The 22,668-nt window shown below is 62.1% G+C and overlaps 5 protein-coding genes across 5 annotated transcripts; all 5 read right to left on the minus strand.

The window, feature by feature from the left end:
* Nucleotides 1–105: 105 nt before the first annotated feature.
* On the minus strand, nt 106–612 carry LMJF_16_0140 (putative eukaryotic translation initiation factor 1A; the record flags this gene model as incomplete). The annotated part of the gene is made up of 1 exon (XM_001682040.1): nt 106–612. The coding sequence occupies one exon, from the start codon at nt 610–612 to the stop codon at nt 106–108; it is 507 nt and encodes a 168-aa protein (XP_001682092.1).
* A 1,438-nt stretch (nt 613–2,050) lies between these two features.
* LMJF_16_0150 (conserved hypothetical protein) lies at nt 2,051–2,755 on the minus strand (the record flags this gene model as incomplete). The annotated part of the gene is made up of 1 exon (XM_001682041.1): nt 2,051–2,755. One exon carries the CDS (start codon nt 2,753–2,755, stop codon nt 2,051–2,053), a length of 705 nt encoding a protein of 234 aa, XP_001682093.1.
* A 914-nt stretch (nt 2,756–3,669) lies between these two features.
* Nucleotides 3,670–4,587, minus strand: LMJF_16_0160 (putative 50S ribosomal protein L17; the record flags this gene model as incomplete). Its single annotated transcript, XM_001682042.1, has 1 exon — nt 3,670–4,587. One exon carries the CDS (start codon nt 4,585–4,587, stop codon nt 3,670–3,672), a length of 918 nt encoding a protein of 305 aa, XP_001682094.1.
* A 504-nt stretch (nt 4,588–5,091) lies between these two features.
* On the minus strand, nt 5,092–18,399 carry LMJF_16_0170 (conserved hypothetical protein; the record flags this gene model as incomplete). Its single annotated transcript, XM_001682043.1, has 1 exon — nt 5,092–18,399. The coding sequence occupies one exon, from the start codon at nt 18,397–18,399 to the stop codon at nt 5,092–5,094; it is 13,308 nt and encodes a 4,435-aa protein (XP_001682095.1).
* Nucleotides 18,400–20,901: 2,502 nt separating this feature from the next.
* Nucleotides 20,902–21,378, minus strand: LMJF_16_0180 (conserved hypothetical protein; the record flags this gene model as incomplete). Its single annotated transcript, XM_001682044.1, has 1 exon — nt 20,902–21,378. One exon carries the CDS (start codon nt 21,376–21,378, stop codon nt 20,902–20,904), a length of 477 nt encoding a protein of 158 aa, XP_001682096.1.
* Between the last annotated feature and the right edge of the window lie 1,290 nt (nt 21,379–22,668).

A 22,668-nucleotide genomic window follows, 5' to 3' on the forward strand; every position in this document is an offset into this window, starting at 1 on the left:
CTGTGTGTGGGTGTGTGTGGAGGGTTAGGAGAGAGAGGGGCCGCTTCTTCGTCTCTGGCATTGTTCGACTCATCTCTTCAGCCTCCCTTTGAGGCCGCAACGATTTTAGAGGTTGTCAAGAGCAGCGAGGGGGTCGTCCATGATGACCTCGTTACGGTCGATCGCATTCTGGTCATCGTCGTCGTTCTGCGCGTCATCCTCGTCGTTCACAAAGATATAATCGGTGTTGCCGTTGTTGTCGCGCTCCTCGGCAGACCGGAAGTCACGCGGGATGGCGTTCTCCTTCACCAGCAAGCGGACCTCGGCCGGGGTGAAGCGGTGAATAATGTCGACTACGTCGTTCTCATTAAATTCGCGCTTCGCCACGAGCACTACGTCGCCCTGGCCGATCCACACCTTGCGCACCATCGCGCCGCGGATGGCGCCGATGACGGTGGAGCCGCCGGCGAGCTGGAGCTCGAGACGGAGGTTGCCGAGTGCCTTCTTTACCTGCGCGTACTCCTCGCCCTCGTCGGGGTTGGCGTAGGTGAGGTCACGCTTCTGGTTCTGCATGTTGCCCTTCGAGTTACCAGCCTTGAAGGACTTACCGCCCTTACCCATGTTCTTCGGCATTTTCGCGAGAGAATGTTGGCGGGGGGAGGGGGATATCAGATAAGGGCAGGAAGAAGCTCAGCCACGGGACGGCCGCCTCTTATTGTGGAGATGGGAAGGGGGGATGCACGTACGAGGGTGAACGACGGAAAATGGAGAGGGACAAGAGCGGTTGGCGGGTGACGGCGTTTGTTAGCGGTGATAGAGATCAGCTGCGGAGCTCGCAGACACAGAACAATGCGTAGGGCAAGAAAAATGACGACAGTTAGGATGATGATGGATGTGAGAGGGAGGGGAGGGGGGGGGCAATGATTTCACCCGTGCCACCCACCGTGTGTGTGTGTGTGTGTGTGTGCAAGAGAAAGAGGAAGATGCGACAAATGCAGCGGCAGAGAAAGTGAAGCGATGCGCGGAGCGTTGGTCACAGCAGCGACGCAGTCCGAAGACAGCAGGAGAGCATCTTGGGTCCCTTTCCATCCCTTCCATCTAGCTGTCATGGCGGCATGGCTCCAGCGCCACTCGACCTCCCCCCACACACACACACATACATACAGGGCCTGTCACAGGCCCCCGTCGCCTCGTGCAATGGCAGCCCTGGACACACGCGCTACAGCAACGCAGCGACCCTCTCATCCGAGAGCACGGCCTCTGCCCCAAGCTCTGTCGGCGCACCCACCCGCTCCGCAGGTCGCCGCACAGACGCTCCCACATCATGCCGGTCGCTACCTCGTGCAATTCCCCCCCCCCGGCGTGGCGCAGGCCCCCCCCCCACACACACACACGCCAGCAGTAGGCAGTCTGAGGGCCGGGTGGGATACGCTCGAGGCGCATGGTCGCATTGCACACCACATAGATATGGCACAAACGTGCTCACACTGTCGCCGGTCGCCGCGACGCACAACGCCATCCACGACCGGACCGCGGACAGCAGCAGCGATGCATCGCACTCACCTCCCCGTACGCCGTCGACACTTTCACCCTGTCGCCAAGAGAAGTGGCTCGACACTGGCAGGGATAGGGCCAGTGGAGCATCAGGTAAGTAAATTCTCGTTCAGAGATGCGTACGTGGAGGGAAAGGACCGAAACATAAGCGGTGCGGCATTGCGATGCCTCTTGCCCTCATGTGCAAGCACACATGAGCTTGCGACGCCGTTCGTGGACCTCTCGCCGCTCTCTTTTTTGTTTGAAGGCAGCAGCCTCCGTCTACAAGCAGCCGCGGCGGTGCGCAGCCACTGTCCCTTCCTGTCGTGATTTGGGGTAGCTGCTTATCGGCTGCCCAAGGAGAGAACGCAGGAGGGAAGACGGCAGCGCCGGAAGCGCGTTCAGTCGCTGCCGTTGTTTGTAGTTGGTATTCCGCGTTGAGTGGGGTCCATCAGATGGACTTCCGCTGTGCAGCAGCCAATGTTCACATGCGCAGGTGCACCTGCATCGGGTGAGGGTGCAGCTGAGCAGCGGGGTGCTATCGCAGGTAGGAGCGGTGAGCCTCTAAGCTGTTTGTGTGCACAGCCCGCTTGATGTCCTCATGCGACCACGCGACGTTAAAAGTATCGGCGCTGTACGGCCCCGGTGGTGATGCAGCGGCGTTGCCGTGTACGGTACCGCCTCGACCGTTTACGCCGGAAGAGGGATACGGCAGGGCTTGCGGCGACTCCTCCGCTACGAGTGGCGGCGGCAGCGCTCTTGGCTGCGACTCGCGCGCAGGCCTTTGCCCAGCACCACCGTCACCGCCACCGAGCAGATCCGCCACGTGATCTCGGTTGCCATGATGAACCTGCGGCGACGGCGCGCGCCGCATCGCTTCTTGAGCTGGCCTCGACGGCGATGGCAACGGTGTTGGCGAAACCGCGCCGACAACGCCAAACCCGGCGCCGGGGGACGGCAGCGGCTGATGTGTGATGGGATTTACTCTGTGGCCGGCTGCGCCATAGCCAACAAGGGCGGTGTAGTCTCGCACGCGGGGCTGCGGCGGCGGCACCTGGACGTGGGTGTCGGGCAGCTCCCTCCAGTCATACTCGAGGGTGTTTAAGTTGTACTGGTTTGGCTTCCCGCACACCTCCTCCTTCTTTAGCGGCATTGCCCCGTGCAGCAGGGCTCGAAGGAAAGGGTGAGAGGCAAAGGCCCCGAGAGTTGAGAGCGGGTGGCTGCGTGCTGTGCGTGAGTGCATGCATAACTGTGTTCGTGAGGGACGGAGATGTGGGGAGCTGAGTGCACTCGTGCGGGACTCCAGATGCAGAACAGCACGCGCAGGTGTTTGGTCAGCCTGCAGACCTCTCTCCCTCTCTCTGACACGCTGCTGCTGTCTCTTCCCAGCTGTGCGCTGCCACCGCAATAACAGCCGCTGGAAGGTTGAGAGTAGTCAAGTGACACACACCGAATACGTGTGTGTGTGTGTGTGTGTGTGTGTGTGTGTGTGTGTGTGTGAAGTCCGGGGAGAGTGGCACTGAAGGAGAGAGAAGAGCAGAGGAGACTTCGACGGCACATCCACGATTGCACGCCACACCGATGCGCACGCACACGGTGCGCGAGTTCCCCTGATGGTGGAAGGAAGCCGACGTGCGCGCCTACGTGTGCGCCAGCAACAGAGAGAAAAGGAAAAAAGGGGGTACCACTCTTGCACTGCACACAGCATCAGACGTGACTCCCCTTCATCCGTTGTGTGCGCATACTCATAGGCCTGCGCGCGACTAGGGTGGCAGGCTCTGCGAGAAGCGTGCAGTTGTCGCCGGCAAGGGTGGGGAGGTGTGCGCGCCTCCACGCACTCTGACAGCCTCCCCCGCGTTAGCTGCGCAGATGTGATGGCGCTTCCTCTGTTTGCGTTGGGTTATTAGTCGAGCGAGGCGGCGACGGTGCGCGTACCCCTGCCAAGGCTTGGAGGACTGCATACGGTAAGCCTATCCGACATGTACAACGATCCGCGACGCCACACACGCATGCAGACATGCACCTGCGCCACGAGACGCGGCAAGAAGACGACCGGATATGCAACACTGTCAGTGAGGCGGATGCACGCACACGGACGCTCATCCTCTGACGCGAGAACAGAGCGAAGCAAAAGGAAGCGGCCGTCCTGGCACGTGCTCAGTACTTCTTCTGCGGCTCCGGTCCGATTCCTGACAGAGACGAGCTGCCACCCTGGCTACCTCCCTCGCCGGCGGCCTCGTAGGAGTCGTCGTCGAGGTCGAAGTCCTCGAAGTCGCTGGTGTTGGCCAGCATCTCGTTGTGCCACTCCTCCTCCTCCTTCTCTGTCCAGAGTGGGTCCACATCACTTGGATGCGGGACGTTGCGAACACCCCAGTAGCGCAGCTTGGCGTGCCGCAGCCGCCACCAGTGGTGAAACTCCTCCGTCTTAAACTTGCTCGCCCACCGGTCAAACGCCATCTGCATGTGCGGCGGGCGCTGAATACCCTTTTCGGTCTCGATAATGCGAGGCGGCAGGAAGAAGCGCTCCGGCCCAGCGGTGTAGTCCTCGCCCTTGTGATTGTCGCTCATGTCGCGATTCTTGTACTCCACAAAATACATGGCAACGTTGTCGCTGCGTCGGCGCCCCTTCAGGCGCGTCATCATCGCGTATTTGGCGTTCATGTCGCGGAACCGCCGCGGATACTCGTCAAAGGCCTTGTCGACCATGAGGGGGTCGTGCAGAAAGTAGGCCAGCTGCTGACGCGAGTCCGTGTCACCAGCCTTGGCGAGCTCGACGACGTGGTCGGCCAGGATACGCAATGCCGGTGCGCGCGCGCCCCCTACGATGACGTAGTCTTTGCGGATCAGCTCCGTCACCATGCGGCGCGCGATCTGCTGGCGGTGGAACGGGCTACGAGCGCGAAACTTCGGCAGCTTACCGCGTTCCCAGCCGTAGTCCGCCATCAGCGGCTCGCTGGTGTCCCACGGCTTGTGTGTGACGGAGGGATTGTCGTCGACGCCGGCGAAGCGCATCCGCTTAGCGTGCCCCATCACCGGCGGGGGTCGCCCGCGCAGTAGGCGAGACCAGCGGAGCATCTTAAGCTAAAAAGGTGCGTTGGTGCGTGTGGGTGAGTCGCGGTAAAGAGACGAGGATCGAGAGGGATGTGAAGGCGAGAGTCAGAGAGACACCGACGCAGACGTGTCGGCACAGCAGGAAGGACGGCACAGCGCAGCATTGCACCCCCACGGGTGCCGCGCGATGATGCGCATCCTTTCTTTTCACGACTGGCACTATCGATGCTCCGTGACGGGGCGCGAGGAAGGGTGCGATAGCTTTTTTTTCCTGCGCGTCGTGATGGGTGAGTGCGCCCCTCAACGATGAACAGAACCAACAAACGAAAATGCGAAACGGTTGCGGCTCATTGGGCGACTTTTTTTCCGCACCAGCAGGGGCGTATAATCGAAAGAGACACAGACAACGCCTGGCCAGCGGGAGGGGGGAGGGGAGGGGAGGGGGCTGCACGACACACGCACGCACGTGAACAGACGCGCGGGAAGATGCGGGCAGACAGAGGCGCGCAGCAAGAATAGGGCCGCCTTCTACAGGTCGAGACGTCTTGGTCCGGAGGCGCTGGGTAAGATTGATGATGAGTCCGTAAAACCTCGTGGAACAGCACCGCCGGAAGCGGTGGGTACCACCACCACGCTCTTGTCTTCCTCCCTGTGCGTCACGCGCTCGCTCGCCAGGTCAGAGAGGGAGTACAGCACTTTCTCTAGCTTGTCGCACAGTGCCGTGTGCACAACGTGCGGCAGCATCTTCTCGGTTACCCCCAGCCAGTTGAGAATCACCTCTGTGTTTACAGACACGTCCCCTCCGAAGCGCAGCTGTGGAGAGAATGTAGAGCTACGAAGCGCCTTGAGGGTCCGCATGTCGCCGGCCGCCGCTGCCGCGGTCGGCCCGATCGTAGAGGAGGAACCGACAACCTTCAGGCTTGAGTCCCTGGAGCAGTCGACGCCTGCGCCTGCAGCGGCGGTGGCCGGGTTGTTGCCGGAGTCGCACCGCGGTGTGCGGCTTGACGTATTGGAGCTCAGTGTGGCAGTGTCCAGCCGCCCGAAGTGCTGAAAGACCGCCGCGTTCTTCTTGTCCGTGAAGGACTTGATGAGGCTTATCATCTCCTCAAAATCGCGAAACCGCGGGTTGCCCGTCCACGGGTGCGTCTGCCGTAGAGTAAGCGCGAAGCCCACCTCCGCCGAGCCGAGCGCCTGCCGCGTGTAGAACTCAAAGTAGTTGACGCCTTGAAAGCCCATAACAACGACGCGTGGCGTGCCGGGCCGGTACGCCTCCACGTTGTGCGACTCGATCACGAGCACCTTCTTCGCCGCTGTGTAGTCGTCGCACGGGCACTCGGCAAACGACAAGCGAGCCTTGGGAAAGCTCAGCACCACGCACCCGACAGCCGCCTCGCCCGAGGCGATGGCACCGAGCAGCACCGTTGTTTTCTCCAGTCCGACACGCAGCTGACCGCAAGGTACCCGCAGTATAGTGTTACCCATAAAAGGAATGCGGACGCGCATCCTTTGCGTGGCCACGCTCAACTCGCTTCCGGACCTGCTGCGGCTATCAGTGCTGTGCTCGCATATGATCGGCATAGGCTTCTGCAGCCCCGTCAGAGCAGAACTGACGCCGCCGGCGACACCTTGAAAGGCCGGGAATGGCAGCGTCGTCTCCTTCATCCGGGTCTCCGCGATGCACCGCTGCTCCGCGACGACAGCACTGATGTTCCGCACAAAGCTCAAAAAGGCGGGCACAGTGCTCGGCGTCACCCCAAGGGTGCCGCGCTGCAGCATGATATCCATGTCAGTGGTGGTGTACTCCTCCTCGCCAATGCCGTCCATCGAGTTGCCGTGGAAGGAGCCCACCTTGCACTCAAAGATGTCCTTCAGCTGCCGCTCCTTGAAATTCACGTGCACCTGCTGCATGAGCAGTGCCTCCCGGAAGGTCCGCTGCTCAGGCGAGCGCACAAACCCTTCCGTGTCGTCCGAGTTCTGAATCACAAAGGCCTTGGCCATGACGTCACCGATCATCATTCCACCCGACAAGACACCCTCGGAGCGGATGGATGTGTTCGAGATGCGCCCGAGCAGCAGGCTCACAGTGCACCCGTTCGCGCGCTTGGCATACTCCGCCACCACGTTGGCCGAACCGATCGTGAAGCTGTGCGTGCTGCCAGCGCCGAGATCAAAGAAGCACACCGCGCGGGAGAGTCCGAGGTAGACGAGGGTGCGGTGGTCTGTGGCCATCCTCAGCTTGTCCTGGAACGCCGTCGTCGTCTTGACCACCTGACGAACACGTCGCGCACGTGCAGCCTGCGCTGAGAACTTGTTGGGGATTGCGCGCCGCTCAAAGAGACGCCGCGCCGTCTTCAGCGTCTCTGATGTTGTGATAGACCACAGCTTGACGACCAAGAAGAGCTGCGACATGTGCTGCAGCCGAGCCGTCAGATTCGGCTCGCTGCCCTCGACATTGAAAGGAAGGTATACACTGACGGAGTCCACAACGCCGATGTGGCCGCTGCGGCGGCTGATGGCGAGCTCCGCCTCTGGCAGCGTCACTTCCAGCGACTTCACTTCCAGTTTTGTCTGGCACTCCGCCCGCACACTGCGCATCGTCACGACAAGTGACGCGTCAGGAAACTTGTTGACGAAGCGCTCGTTCGGGTCAGGACGCTCGAAGCACTCGAGGACAAAGTTGATTGTGCCGCCCTGGTCAAGGTACAGCATGAAGTGCGTGGAGGCCACTGGCTCCGAGTTGAAGATCAGGCGGAGGTCGGTGATGCTCACGTGCACGGCAACGATACCGTGCGACTTGTTGCGCCCCACCGCGACCACAGCGCTGTTGAGGAAATTCTTTGCTCCGGTGCTACCGCCGCTCTCGCCGTGCGGCGTCTGCGTGCGCGCGGACGGGTCGGTGCGCCGCAGCCACGCAACGCTGTCCAAACGCACCTGCGACAGCACCGACTCGTACGCTCGCGGCATTGGAACGAGCACCTCCACCAGAGGGCAGTGCAGTGGCACGCGCAGCTGCGGTACCTCAGCCTCCATGCTCTGTACAAACGCGATGATCTTCTGGTTGCGCTCCACGCGGTTCTGTTCATCGGTGCGGGCGCACATCTCCACCTCCTGCGCCAGCGCTGTGATGGACGGGCTCAGCTCGATGGTCCCGGCGCGCACCTCGACTCGCACCACATCCACGTCCTCAGACGCGTCGCGTCTGCCACGCCGCATAATAGCTCGCAAGGTTACGCCGGGCAGCGGAACAGACATGATGAGGAACCGCTCGTCCGAGTAGAAGTCGATTCCGTCGCCGCTCTCGCTCCGGGGAGGGTTGTGGTTGCTTCTGTTCACGCTGGCACCCTTGGCGGTCGCATTGGCGACCGCCCGCGCATCCCGCGCCGCCCGCATGCGGTTGTTCTGCGAAGACGGGGTGTCGAAGCTGACGCACCGACGCGCCACCGGCGACGAGGTAGTACGCAGCGAGCGCGGACTTGAGTAGGCCCGAGCACCGCCGCCCCCCGCGGCACCGGCAGCTGCGGTGCAGCTCTGCGCACACCACTTTTCTGGATTCGAGTAACAAAAGACGGCCAACTCGCTCGCCTCCAGCCGACCGGTGACGTCCAGGTGCAGGGATAGCGGCCTCTTCAGCTCTGGCTGCGCGGCCGCTACCTCCGCCCCAATCCTGGCGGAGGGAGAGTCGCCACTGATTCCTCGAGCGACCGAGCTGGCACCTCCGCTGGTGTTCCGAGAAAGGTGCGGTGGCGGCGACGGCGTCTCGCCACGACGGCGTACGCGCCTGTGAACCTGCAACGGCAACGCAGTCTGCTCCTGCGACAGCTCACGCACAATGCTGAGTATACGCGACGACATGCGCACCTTCGGCTCCGACACGTCCACCACAGCGCCCACGTGTAACGTGTTGTTCTTCTTCTCAATGCACAGCGGCGCCTCAACGGAGACGACGGAGATGCTGTTCAGCGAGCGCCGGTGTTCCTCGGCGGCGTAGCTCGTAAGCACACCCTGTCCACCGAGAATCGGCGTGTCGCGCAGCAGGTCCAGCAGCTTGGCGGACTTGCCCAGTGGCGAGCCGTCCGAGAAGTAGAGATGGCTGTTCAAGGCAAGCAAGCGGCCGTGGAAAAGGAGCGAAGTTGTGTAGTCCTGATCCGCTCTGCCGGCGTGGACGAACATGGCGTCGTTACGCACACGATGGTGCTGGTCGGGGACCAGCACTGGGACGATGTTCTTCACCACCTCGAAGTTGCAGATAAACGAGACGTCGTTCATCTTCATCTTCAGCGCAAAGGACGGGATGAACCGGCGCCGGCTTAGGCACGATGCCGTGTGGATATGCCGATCGGTCTTTCCACACGCGAACGTTCCTGGCATCTCCTCGAGGACGCTGCGGTAGGCAGCATCGCCGAAGGGGAGCACCACCATAAAGTTGCTCACCGACGCGACCATCTTGTGCGACCGTCGAATCCGGAAGAAATCGAGCAAGATATCGCCCTCGCTCGCATCCGTCGGGAATATGCCGCGTCGCTGTGTTACGTCGTGCACCACACGCTCTGTCATGGTTCGCAGTTTGCGGCACCGCTCCTTTTCCGCCCGCTTTATGAAGCGGTCGATGCGCTGCTTCTCCTCCTGCAGCCGCTGGAAGCGCTTGTGCTGGCGCAGCCTCGTGCTGGCAGTGAGGTCTGCCTCGTAGGTCGCCTCCTTCATGGCACGTATGTCCTCCTCCGTTTCGCGAACGCACTGCTTGATGAGCGAATCGAGTCCGAAGCGGACCAGCACCAGCGGCTCGAACACCGCAAGCTCCCACTTGGAGGTTGAGGTGGTGAAGGAGTCCAGCAGCGCCTTCTGCAGCTCTTCGCTGTATGAGCCGAGGGAGGTGCTCTCCTGCAGCGCGGCCCTGGCGCGGTTGTCGTCCACCTTGCCGCTGGACAGCGTGAAAGAAAGAGCGATGGAACCCCACAAGAAGCCGCTGAGGGGGTGCGCAGCCTTCATGGTATTGGCAACGTCAGTGGCGCGTCCGCTCGAAGACGTGCGTGAGGTGGCGTACACGGCGCTGGAGCCGTGTGTTTCACGGCTCGCCAGCCGGCTGTGCTGTGACAAGCTGTTGTACGTCGCGACCATCTGGTCATGATCGTCGCGGTCGACGAGCGCCACCTGTGTATTCGTGGCGTTCACTACCCAGTGTAGCACGTGCCGCGTGTCGCCCTCCGTCGTGTCGGCCGTCGCGTTCAAGCTGCGGATTGTGAAGCGCAGCGTGGTCATGGACGTCAAGTAGGAGAGACGCACCCCTTGCAGCAGGAAAAGAAAGCTCCGCCGGCGCTTGCACATCGGAGGCCGGGGGGCGGCGGCGGCCGCCTCCGTAGCAGCACCACGAACCTCCTCATCGGCGTTTATGGGCGACTGGATGCCTTGACGGGGTCGATCCCGAGGGCCGTCCTTCCTCGCCGTCGCGCCCTCCAACGAAGGGTTGCCGTCTGTCGGCGACACAGAGCTGAGGCCTGCGCTGAGCCCGCTGCGGCTGCTCCAGCCTCCGCCCGGCACATGAGTTGTGGGGGACGAGCTCCATGTGGCCCTAGACGAGTCACGCCGCAGCGTTGCATCGGTGGGGCCCAGAGGGGAGCGGGCTTCCGTCGCTAGTCTCTCCTCGTCGTCAGCGTGCACCTTCGGTGACGCAATCACAGCAGCCACGTCATGGATCAGCTTCTCGTACGTGAGGAGGCTGTGGTTGATGAACAGCGGCGTAATGGTGATGGCGATGGTGCCCACAGTGACGCTGCATAGCATCTTGATGGTGTCGTACGCGTAGAGGATGTAGACGTGGGGAAGCACGACGCTGTAGTCTTCTAGGGGCGTGTTGTGAGACGTGATAGTGAAGGGGTGAAGGTGCAGCTTCAAATCGGTGCGGCCGTTCGACGACGTCTTCGTGAAGCAGGAGATCTGCGGCAGCAGGAACTTCTGTACGATGCCTTGAGCCAGTCCCACGAAGCCTGTAATCCTCGTCGCCTGGACCTGGAAGGTCACCGCCCTACTCTGCTGCGGCTTGGCCGATCCCCGCTCTGCTGCACTGCTGCTCATACTCCCCCTGCGCAGAATGATGGCGCTTCCAAGCTTGTCCACAGTGGACCCAGGGCGCACTGTCCGGCTCGCCGCATGCAGTGCATGCCGCCATGAGCTGATCAGCGCGTGCACCTGCGGGTGCAGCGTGTCGGCTGCGCGCACGCAGTGTGGTGACTGGAACACGGCACTGTGCACCATCATGTGCAGGTTCACTTGATCGCCCTTGAGATTGACCTGCTGCGAAAACTGCGCGACAAGGGTGACGTCCGTGACGGCGGCGGTAAAGACCTTGCTGGTCTTCATACTCTGGCTATCAGCCGCATCGTGTAGCGGACTCTTCAAGTCGTGCGAGATGGACTCCATGAGGCAGTCCGCCACGTAGTGTACTTGCACCTCTTGCGCAAAGAAGGACGCGGTGGAGCGCAGCTGAAGCTGCTCCGTTGTCTCAGGCGGCGCAGGGTAGCGGCTGCGCTTCGCCCGCTCGCGCGCCTTTTTGGCCTTGTAGCGCAGACGTTCCTTCAGCGTTTCGGATATTGACTCCGTGAGCGCTTCTGTCTGGACACACTCGCGCGACGCCACGCCCTCGGCGCGTGACTCGGCACACCCGGTCAGGTCCTTCCCCATCAGTTGAACGTAGTTCGTCTCTGACTGCTGCGCGCGCAGATCGAGTTGGTGGACAGTGAACGTGCCGTCGTAGATGAACGCCAGTGGCCGACTCGCCGGCCCCGCAGCGCCGATAGGACCCGAACAGTGGACGGTAGCGCTCGCGTCCGCGGAGGACTGCACAAGCACCATCGTGCCGGCGGTGGTGACTACGCTCGGCTGAACAGACGGCGTACGGGAGTTGATCGACTTGGGTGAGCCAGCCGCGGCGGTCAGGATGCCGAGGCTGCGCCTCGCTGTCCGCGGGTGCAAAATGTGCAGCAGCGAGGGGAAGACCCTCGCGCTCACCTCATCGATCTCGCCGAAGCCCTGGACGTGCACGTTACGGTCCCGCGGGAGGTTCGGCGTCACGACAACAAAGTTGCAGAAGGGTCTGTGAATGTCAAGGCGACTCGTCTTCGTTTGGTTCACAAGAATGTGCTGCCCCGACCGCACCGTGTCCACGAGCGTCACCGCCAGATGCCCTACAAAGCCTTTACCTTGCACCACCCGCCCCTTGCGCGTGTGAGGCGCCTCGCGCATTGGAAAACCCGCGGCACAGCTGAACACACCAGAGGCGGCGGGCGCTGCCGACACCAAGGCCGTTCGTGGCACGGTAGACGGGTCCAAGTTTAGGGCGGTCGTCGACTGCGACGTGGGGAAGATAAAGCGCTCATCGACCCTCGTGCGCCGCCGAACATCGGCTGTTACGTCCTGCACGAGGCACATCAGCCCCTGCACGTAGTCGGCAAAGTCGCGCGTCACGTACGCAGCCACGTCAGAGACTGTGATATTCGACGCGCCGCCGTTAGCGCCGCGCCACAGGTCCCTCTTGACCTTGCCGGCGACTTGAGTGAGGAAAACGACCGCCAAGGTATCCTTGTCGGCATTGTACCAGAAACCAGGCACCTTCACGGCAAGGTTGCCCTCTCGCCCCATCGGCTCCCACTCGATCTGCGTAATGGCAGCAACCGTGTCCACCTTCACAGACACCGACATCCGCTGCGATGCCTTGGCCTCCGTGTCCTCCCCGGTGGGTGGTCGGTTCTGCGCCATAAGCACGCGGAGGTTGCGCACCACTATTGTGGACGTGTAAACTCCGTCTGTCACACTCGGTTCGCTCGGCAGGTTTTCCACCGGCACGGACAGACGCGTGAGCAGCTTCACCTCAACTGTGGGCACCGCGACACTCACAATGTTGCTTTCCCACAGCCAGCGCTGCTGCTGCGTTCGCGCCTTGCTCTTCTTCGCGTGTGGTCGCAGCAGCAGCGGCTGCGCAGCCCTGCTGGGAGCAGCCCCCGGACTCTCTAGCGTGGACGGGTCGGAGCGACGCCCGCGCAGAGACTGGTGAGCTCGTAGCACGAGTTGCGTGGCAGCACTAGCCAGAACTGCCGCCTCCGGCGTCACCAGTAGGGTGAGTGGATCGAGGAATGCAATGTGCAGATGGCGCGACGTGGAGTTGTTCTGCGAGCGCTCGCGGTTGTCGGCAATGCAGCGGGCCCATGCGAAGAGGTTCTCCTCTCGTTGCAGCATCTGCCGCTTCGAGTAGGAGAAGAAGGGCGGCGCGCGGCTTTCACGGTTGGCGTTGAGGCAAAACCCCACGATGGGCAACCGTGCGTGAAATCGAGTGCGATCCCGCACCCTATGGGTGTTGCTCGGCCGCTGCGGTGGCCAGTAGTCAACGGCGCAGATGCCTTGGTCGTCGCTCTTCGCCTTGTCAAACGTGCGGTAGAAGAAATGTGGGGCGGTCATAGACGACGACGCCGCCGGGCTGCTGGCAGCCCCGCCACCGCTGGGGCTTGTGCGGGCTTCACATCTTCCGCGAGCCCCACGGTCGTTGTTGCCCGGCCGTGCGATCGCGTCGGTGGGGCTGCCAGTGCCCATTCCGCCGTCACCGCTGTTCTTCCTGTACGCGGCGCGTGTCGCTTCAGAGGTACTCGAAACACCCCCGTCGACGGCGAAGGCTCTGTTCATGGCCCGTTCCTGAGACAGCGAGCCAGACGAAGACGCGTCAAAGAATGAGTCGATGTCGGGGCTGCTCACGCCCGAGGAGAACATCGGCGAGGGCACCGACACGCACGTGGCGAAGCGATTGCTCATCTGGTTATCCTTGTCGACCGTCTGGAAAGTGGTGGAGAGGGACGGGAACGTGCTCTGCAGACGCGACGCATCATCTGCCTCACCGGCCAGGTGCGTGTGGACCATGGTGTTCTGTGAGTTCGGCGACGACGGCAGTGACAGCTTATCGGTGTCGCTGGTGAAGGTGTGCGGGAGGGGCGGCATGGCCGCCGCATCACCATCGTCACCGCGAGCCAAGGTTAAGGGCAACTTGGGCGGCATCCAGTCGCGAGCCGTTGGTGGTGCTGACGACGCCGCGCTCGCCTGCTGCAACAACGAGTTGAGGTCATTCGTGGTGGACGGTGGAGCCGTGGCGCTTGGCAGCGGCGAACACGGCGGCGTAGCTGTCTCTGCCACGGGTGCAGGACAGCTCTGTCCTCGGCTTGCCCACGGCGGTTCTTCCCCGCCTCTTGGAGTTTCTGGGGCCATCGCGGCCGACCCCAGACCCGACGCCCGCACTGGTGTTGCCGGGCACTGCGTCGAGGTCTTGTTGAAGGGAAAGCTGATGAGATGTTCGTAGTCGTTTTCCTCCACGAACTGCTGCTGCCGACGTCGATGGTTCGCCAGGCTTTTGTCGAAGGGATATGCCACATACTGCCGCATGCACACCGATGTGCGCAGCGACAGCACTTCGAGATACTCGCCGGCGGAAGCGTCACCTTGCAGCGAGGGAAAGTAACTCTGTGCCACCTCGCTAGTGCGGTTCAACAGCAGCTGCACCCCTACGTCCTTCATCGCTATGCTCATCCGCTTGTTGGAGTTGCCGTCGTTCACCGTCGAGTGCGCCACCGTAACGCCAAGCGGCAACTCCACAGATGCGTAACCGTCCTCCCCAATGCGTACCACCCCTGCCACGGTCCCTACATCCACCAAGAAGAAGAACAGTCCGTAGTCGCGCGAGTCGTCGTCCGCCTTGTTGCACTCCTCCCTGAACTTGGCAAACTCCAGGGCAACGTCGTACGCCACCTGCGACGCAAACGGGCGCCAACGTTGGTCGCCACGGTCGTCGTCGGAGCCCGACGAGGAGGCGGGGCTCAAACCGCTGAAGAGGCGGCGACGGCGTTTAAAACCGCGCCGGTGCTTCCCAGACGACGAGCGCCCGCTGTCCGACTCGTAGGAATGCAGAATGGGCAGGCTGCAGTCTCCCTCGCCGATGCCGTTGTTGGTCGTGGCTGTCGCGCCGCCGGCGCATGCGCCCCTCACGGCCGAGGCTGTGAGTAACGAAATCGGCTCGTCATGTGCCTGCCCACTGACATCCACCGCGACAGCGCTGCCGGCGTCAGCCCAGTCGCGTGCACCGTCGTCCCCGCTGCCTTCACTAGCCGCAGGGAAGGAGTGGGAGGTCGGAAGTCGTCCGGTGCGCTGTGCCGAGCGCCACTCCCGCATCTCCACGGCGCCGTTTCCGTCATCATCCGCGTGCTTGCCCTCGTAGTCGCCCATTGGGCCACCGAAAAGACTACCAGTACTCATAGTCACTTCATCTCCCACCGCAGCGGATCGGCAGATGCTTGGCACGCTGCTCTGCCCAACGTGTCGGCGTCGCATGCCCTTCTGGAACACGCCCGTGGTGTTGCGCAGCGGGCTGCAGCGGATCACCTTTTCGGCCGACAGCTCCGCTGTCGTCAGTGCCTCGGCAACCTCGGCCTCCATCATCGCATCCTCTATCGCGAAGTGCCGCGCCACCGTCTGCACTACCTCCACCAGCATCACAAGCTGCTCGGCCGCCACCTCGAGCGACACGTCGCCGACGTGGATCTCCATCGCCTCGTGCACCTTCGGCTTCAGTGGCATGCGCCCAAAGTGCTTCGTAAGCCCCACCGTGATGGCACCGATCACGATGTACGACTTGGAGTTTCGCGGGAAGTTGCCGCGGCGGTCGGGGAAGCGCACCGTCAGCGGGGTGAGCGAGACGGCGGTGTCCGTCACGGCAAACTGCTTTGCATACGTGAAGGTGACAAGCCCGGTGGAGAGGTTGACCTGCGGTGCAAAGGCCATCGAGCTCGTCGTGGCGGTGGCGCTGACGTCGACGAGCCGCACCGTCACGCAAACCTCCACGTCGTTGCCAGCCGGCTGGCTCCGCTCCAGGAACTCCTTAAACGCCTTCCGCTTGTTCTTCCCCGTCGTGGCGTGCGACTGCAGCTTCGCGAGAAGCCAAAACAGCTCATCCGGCGCGACTGTAAACGTGTTGTCGAGGAAGGTGTTCTCGAAGCAGTTCAAGAGGGCCTTGATGTGGGTGCCCATGAGGGTGCCGCGCAGGTTCATCAGCTCGAGGTCGAGGTTGAAGAAGCTGTGGTAGTGCGTGCGGCCAGTGATCGTGTCGAGGTTGTTGCGCGGCAGTGGAATCGACTGGTTGGGCACCAGCATCGTGAAGAGTCCTTGCATGGAGAACGACTCCGCGTACGCCCATGGAGTTTCGCTACTCACCTGATCGTAGAGAGGGTGACTGGCTGGCAAGCTCAGGTAGGCCTTCACCTCGCGCGCCGAGGCCTCCATCGGCCGTGCCGCCTCGTTCTCGAAACTCAGCTGGTACTGGTCGCTCGGGAGCACGATGTTGAAGCACCCGGACTGCATTGTCAGAATCGCCATGATGTTGTGGGCGAAGTCGTTCGGGTCGTCCGCGTAGACCACGTTGCGCGTATTAACGTTAAGGTAGACGGTCGCCAGCGACTCTAGAAAGACCTCGAAGCGCTTCACGTTGGGAATGCAGTCCCGCACGACACGGTTCACAGTGTTGTACATCTCCGTTGTGAGAGGCACGCCGTGGTACATGCACGCCGAGAACTGCCAGTCGTTGATTAGGTCGAGAAAGTAGTCAACGCACACCATGTACCAGTACAGCTTCGCCCCCGACAGCTTCGCCAGGATGTTCCACAGCTTGCGCCCGTTCCAGAGTCGGTCATCCTGGCGGTCGAGGAAGAACTGCAGCGACTCGGCGTTGCACAACACGGTCTCCCGCTCCAGCACGCAGTTCGTCCAGACAGTGACGCTCTTGGCGATGAAGAGGCCTTGAAAGATCTGCTTCTCCTCCTTCGGAAGGAGAAAGAAGGCTGGCTGGATGTACTGCGCACCCTCGCCTATCGTCGCCGCTATCATGCCCTTGCGCTTCGAGTCACGAATGCCGAACGGTGGCGATGGTACAATGCTGCGCCGCTTAAACGGGATTTCAACAGTCGTCGCGCGCAGGAACATGACGAGCAGCTCGAACCCGGCGTTCGGCCGCGGCTTGCCCACCTCAAACTGCAGCTCTTGCAAGGGAAGGTAGTTGGGTGGTAGAAAGTACTGCCACAGCTGTGAGCGGCAGTACTCCAGCCAGGGGCCGTAGCGCACCACCGGGGCATCGATCAACACCTCGACCCCGGTGGTCGGCAGCGCGCCACGGCTCACTGCCTCCCCGGCGTACACGTTCGGGGCATCCTTGTAGAAGACGAGGTGCACCGTGCCCTTGTTCTTGCCGTCCATGAAGATGCCGTAGTCGTCAATCAGCTCGGAGGAGGCGGTCGTTTCAAGGGGCATGTGGTCGTACGGCACCGCGACACCTGACACCAGCAGACGCGCCCGCTCCAGCAGCGTCGCATTCCGCATCACCTGCGTCTTGCTCAGCTTGCTATCCATCTGCGCCATCCGTATGTCCACCTCGCGCAACGTCAGCTCCACAACGGAGCGGTACAGATCGAGGGCGGGGCAGCTGTCCTTCGTCAAGAAGACACGTCCCTCGCCTTGCTGAAAGGTGAAGTGCAGAAAGTACGGATGCGACGAGGCGGCGCTGCCAATGTCGAGCTGCGCGGCACAAATCTCGATCTCGACGCACCCAATGAAGTTGAAGAACTTCTGCGCAAAGCTGGTCGTGAGGATGTTGTGCTCCTGAAGCTTCCGCGCCGCTCGCAGCTCGAAGGACTCCTGCGCATCGTCTCGCCCTTGCGCCTCAAGCTCGGCTTCCTTGTAGGAGAGCACGTACCTACCGATCGCCTGCAGCAGACCCGACAGCCCTTTTCTTGCCGCGCCCTGCAGATTCCGCGGGCCCGCCGAACTCAGGTTGCCTCTCCGTTCCGCCTCGGCGCTGCTCTCGTTGCTCGCCTTGCGAGACTCGCGGGTGCGGTTCTCGAAGGCACGTTCGCCGGCGGTAGCTGCCCTAGCCAAGTCAAGGTACTTGCCGGTGGCGTTATATACACAAAGTCGGACGCCATTCAAGTGCAGCTGCATCAAGCCGGCCCGGCTGCGGATGTACACGTCTTTGACATCGACCGCCTTCACCACCTCATCGCCCAGACCCTCAGGATGCATGCGCGCCTCTTTATCACTGTGTTGCCCGAGAAGGGGTACTATCACCGGTGAAAATCTGGACTCTTTCCACCGCGAGCCCCGCGGGCCCAACGGCATGGAGGTGGCGGTGCCGCGGCCACGCACGTTCTGAGATTCCATCGAGTTCATAGATAACGAGAACTCGCCTGCGGCACACCTCCGCCGCAGGTTACTTGACGCACTCCCGGCCAACTTCGGTGAGGGCTCGGCGGCGCCACGATCCTCCCCCGCTGCCGCGTCCTCGTCTTCATCCACGCTGCTTCCATTCGTGTTGTGCTCGTCAAACTGCACGGATACCTTCTTGTTCTCCGCGTCGAAGGCAACGATCGTGCCCTTGACGTAGTGCAGGTTCTGCCGCACGCGGCAGCGAGTGCCAATAAGCGCCTCGCCTATCATGTACTCACGTAGCCGAGCCCACCGCGGATGGCGAAACCAGAAGCCCCAGAAGGCAAAGGTGAAGTAGCCGTCAACGATGCGCAGCGAGACGTTCTCCGTCTGCAGGCTGAACCCGCGGAACAGCACGCGGGCTTGCAGAGGTGCAATATGAAGTCCGGAGAAGCTCAGCCGAACGTTGCGCGGCAGTACCAGGAAGCGCAGCATGAAGACGAGCAAGAGGGCCACCACCTTGTCAATGTACAGCATCAACGCAAAGCAGCAGAGGAAAAGAAAGATAACCGAAAAGAGAAACTTAAGAAACAAGCTCGTATCGAAGTCCTTGCCCGCCATGATAGGGGGCCGGTGGCGGCGTCCCCGCCAGACGGAAAAGAGTAAAGGGAAAAGGCGAGTCGCCCAGGACGTGCTGGGCTCCCTGCACCCGGCAGAGAGGGGCAGAGAAGAGGGCGTGAGACGCACCTCGACGTGCACAAGACGCGCACAAAAGGAAGAGAGTCGGGGAAGTACGGCACCAGGCGGGAGCGTGCCGCACACAAACCGAGCTGCAGCACGCGGACGCCCACACAGATTCAGCCCGTGGTGCCCCCCCACACACACACCGCCGCCGGCTAATCAGACGACCACAGCACACACACAGCTGCGGTGCCCGTGCGGCTGCGCAAGTGAGCGGCACAATGAAGCCAACGAAAAGCAGGACAAGGGAAAGACAAGGAAAACAGAAGATGTTGCAGCGAGCGCCTGAGCGAAAAGGTGCACGATGCAAGCAGCTCCGACAGTTGAAAGAACAACAACGCCAGCAACAGCAGAAGAAAGTCGAAAAGTGCGACGCGGGACGGTAGATCGGAGGGAGGAAGCGGGTCAGCGATCGGGCTTATCGGTTAGTGGCTGATATGCGTAGTTTGGTGCGGCTGTGTAGGCGCAGAACATTGAGAGAGCGGTGCGAGCGAGACAAGAGCGCACAGGGAGGAGGTAAAGCAGAACAGCACAACGCGGATGGGATAAGGAAGACGCACCGCACACGTGCACACGCGTAGTGTTCGGCACAACGGACGATCCGGCACAGTGCTGGCGCGCCTAGGAAATGAAAACGTCCTTGCCCCAGGTGCAGGCGTCGGTCCGTCTGTCGGCCCTATCACCTTGGTTTTCGGTTGCGTCGGCTTCCGCTGCGTTAGCCTTCGTGCGCCGGGCCTGCTCGTTACGTGTGCACGCTGGTGCTTTCGTACACACGCATAGATACGCAGAGAGAGAGAGAGAGAGAGACGCACGATCAGTATACAAAACCAAATCTCCTCTGTCCGCGTGAGCCGCCGTCACCTGATTACGTGGGGACGCGCAACGACAAGCAGAGAACGAGGGAAGGTAGAGCGAGAGGAGGGCCTTCCAACGCAGGCGCGTACGACCGCAGGGCTGTGCAGGGTACTGTTTATGCAACTGGAGAAGGCGCTGTGAAGGGAAAGAAGGAGGCGTGGCGGACGCAACACGAGCTGCGCCCGACAACAGCAGCAAAGCTCCTTCACAAGAAAAGGACTTCGATGCTGAAGGTGCGGGCGGTGATTCAGTGAGCTTATCGGCAGCACGTGTTGGAGATGATCACGATTCGGTCTATGGATGCGTATATCGGTGTGCGCATGTCGCTTGCTGCCTTTGTGTGTATGAAAAGTGAGCCGGGGTGGGTTGTGGGGGAAGGGTATGAGTAATAGAGGCCGAAGAGTTGCCCGGTGACGAGAGGCAAGTTCGGCGAGGCGTATCCTACAGCAACTGTCGAAGGAAGCAGCAGCGCCAAGCAAAGGCAGAAAAGTAAGCGAGAGAGAGAAGGAAGCGAAGCGAATAGCAGGACAGCAGCGAGAAGGGAACCAGAGACACACACCGGGACACTGACAGGCGTGCTGAGGAGAAGCGGGCGCCCAGTCGTCTGCGGTGGTGCGGATAGCGCCCGCCACGCCGAGCGCCGACCACCACCGCGGCAAGATAGGCAAAACCAATAGCTTGCTGAGTGCTGCAACGTCGCCGGGCGCAGCAGGTGAGGCAGAGGAAGGGAGGAGTTCTCCGGGCCCCATGGATGCCCTCACCACCACCGCAGCGAACGCAGGAAAGGGTAGGGAGAGCCACGAATGATGGAATATAAAGTCAGTGAGACCCGAAAACGCAAGGAAATGGGTCTCTGAGGGAGCGGCCAAGAGGGTGACACGCGAGCGGCGAAGGGCGGCAGACACTCGCCAAGGCACCACGCGCACGGACAAGGGCTAAAGCGATAAAGAGATGCGCGGAGGCGCCCACAGACGACCTCCGTCAGTGAGGAGCGCACGAGAACCAGCTCGTGGCGGCTCACGCCATTAGTTATGCGGTCAGCATGTGCTGCTGTCGTCCTACCCAAGGCGGCACACGGAAAAGGCGCACGACAACGCGGAGGTGCGCGCCCCCTCCCCATGCACACCCCCGCACCCGCAGAGACAGTGAGAGAGGTAGAAAGAGGGAAAGGACGCCTGACGTTAGCGGAGAAGGAAACGCGGGCAGAAATGAGAGGGGCAAGATGCAGCACGTGAATGAGGGTAGGGGGTGGTGGTGCTTCGGGTCAGGATGCGAGACCCGCTTGGCGGGAGAGACCCAAGCGACTTCGAGACGTATCTGGCCCTCGTGTTCCTCTATGGTCGCGCGGCGCAGCAGCAGCGGCAGCTTTGAGCTGTTCTCCCAACGGTGCGAAGCGCCGCGCCACAGCGCTCCCGTCGCCCCTCCCTTCCTGCGTAGCACGGCAGCGACGGTCGCCAACTCCGCATTCCCGAGGCAGTGAGCCCTCGTCGCAGGCGGTGCTCCACCGCCCACCCTCCTCTCTGAAGTTCACGTGGAGCGGGCCGTTGATTCATTCGCCGTGGCCTCCGCGTCGGCGACATCGTCCTCGTCGTCCCCACTGTCCTCGCTCGGTGAGTCGTCCAGCGCGAAACGTGACCGCTTCGAGCCGGCCACGGTGGTCTTTGCCTGCGATATCGCGAGCGCCTCGCGGTCCTTCTCCAAGTCAGCGTATTTCCGCGCCACGGACTTGGCCGACACGCCGCTGCCCATCACGTTGTCTGCATTGCGGCCTCGGTTGACGTTGGGGATAGCGCGGCTACGGTGCAGCTGCGCGTACGTCTCTCGCTCTGAGGCGGTGAAGGCGCCGCCCTTTTTCTGGACGCTGCTGAAGAAGTGAATGCTTCCACCTTCCGTGGCGGAGCTGCCTGAGCGAACGACAGTGGCGCCGTGTTGGGCCGGCTGCGCCTGAACGGCATCGTGCGGCGTAACATACGAGGATAACTTTGTACGAGGCGCGTCCTCCATCAAGGACGTCGACCCGCTGTTCGACCAAGCAGCATTGAAGGGGCGACGCTCTCCGCCTCCGATGCGTTGTGGTGCGCGCCCGTCTTGTTCGCTGTGGATGCGTGGGATCTGCCCACGGCCATGCCTCTCCACTGCCCCACCTCGGTGCGGGTACGAGCCGTTGAATGAGGCAGCGCTACTGTTGCAGCTGGTGTTGCCGTGCGGCCGCTGCTGGTGTTGGTGACTGTGCGCAGACGACGCGTACGGGCTAGTCCGCGCGTTGGGGGCCGCATGGCCGTAGGAGTTCGGCGCACCGGATCGCTTATCTGACATGTGGATTTGCTCGCTCTTTCTCCGATGCCCCTTCTGCTGCGTGTATGCCGGTGTGCGTGCGAGGCCCCCACCTCAAACAAGTATAAGAAAACAACCGAGCCAAAGGAGAGGGAGTGGACCAGCAAGATGTCGGAGTGGCCGCATCACGATCGCTCCGGCGGCGAAGCGACTGTCACAGTTGCAGGCGGGATGGGCGCACCCACGTGTGCACGCGCCTATGCAGATAAGAGAACGACGGTGGAAGATTTATTTTCTGTTGTGCCCGTGCTGCATCGCGTCCACCGAGCTGTCATGGCGGCATGGCTCCAGCGCCACTCGACCTCCCCCCCACACACACATACATACAGGGGCTGTCACAGGCCCCCGTCACCTCGTGCAATGGCAGCCCTGGACACACGCGCTACAGCGACGCAGCGACCCTCTCATCCGAGAGCACGGCCTCTGCCCCAAGCTCTGTCGGCGCACCCACCCGCTCCGCAGGTCGCCGCACAGACGCTCCCACATCATGCCGGTCGCTACCTCGTGCAATTCCCCCCCCGGCGTGGCGCAGGCCCCACACACACACACACACCAGCAGTAGGCAGTGTGAGGGCCGGGTGGGATACGCTCGAGGCGCATGGTCGCATTGCACACCACATAGATATGGCACAAACGTGCTCACACTGTCGCCGGTCGCCGCGACGCACAACGCCATCCACGACCGGACCGCGGACAGCAGCAGCGATGCATCGCACTCACCTCCCCCCCCCTCCCTCCCCGTACGCCGTCCGTGAAAAATGGTTCGCCGCTATGCGAGTTGGCTGCCACGGCAAGCGGTGCTGGTGTCTCTACACATGCGCTTGCCTCTCGGATAAGGGTACATGTAAAGCATGTGGAAAGTGGAGGTGGAGAGGTGTGGAGAAAGGTGGAACGGAGCGGGAGAGACGGCGCCAGCGCTGGTGTGATGGAGATGAGCGGCAGTGACCCGCAGCAAGAGGA

This window comes from Leishmania major, chromosome 16, assembly GCF_000002725.2.
Source record: "Leishmania major strain Friedlin complete genome, chromosome 16".
Classification (NCBI taxonomy): Eukaryota; Euglenozoa; class Kinetoplastea; order Trypanosomatida; family Trypanosomatidae; genus Leishmania; species Leishmania major.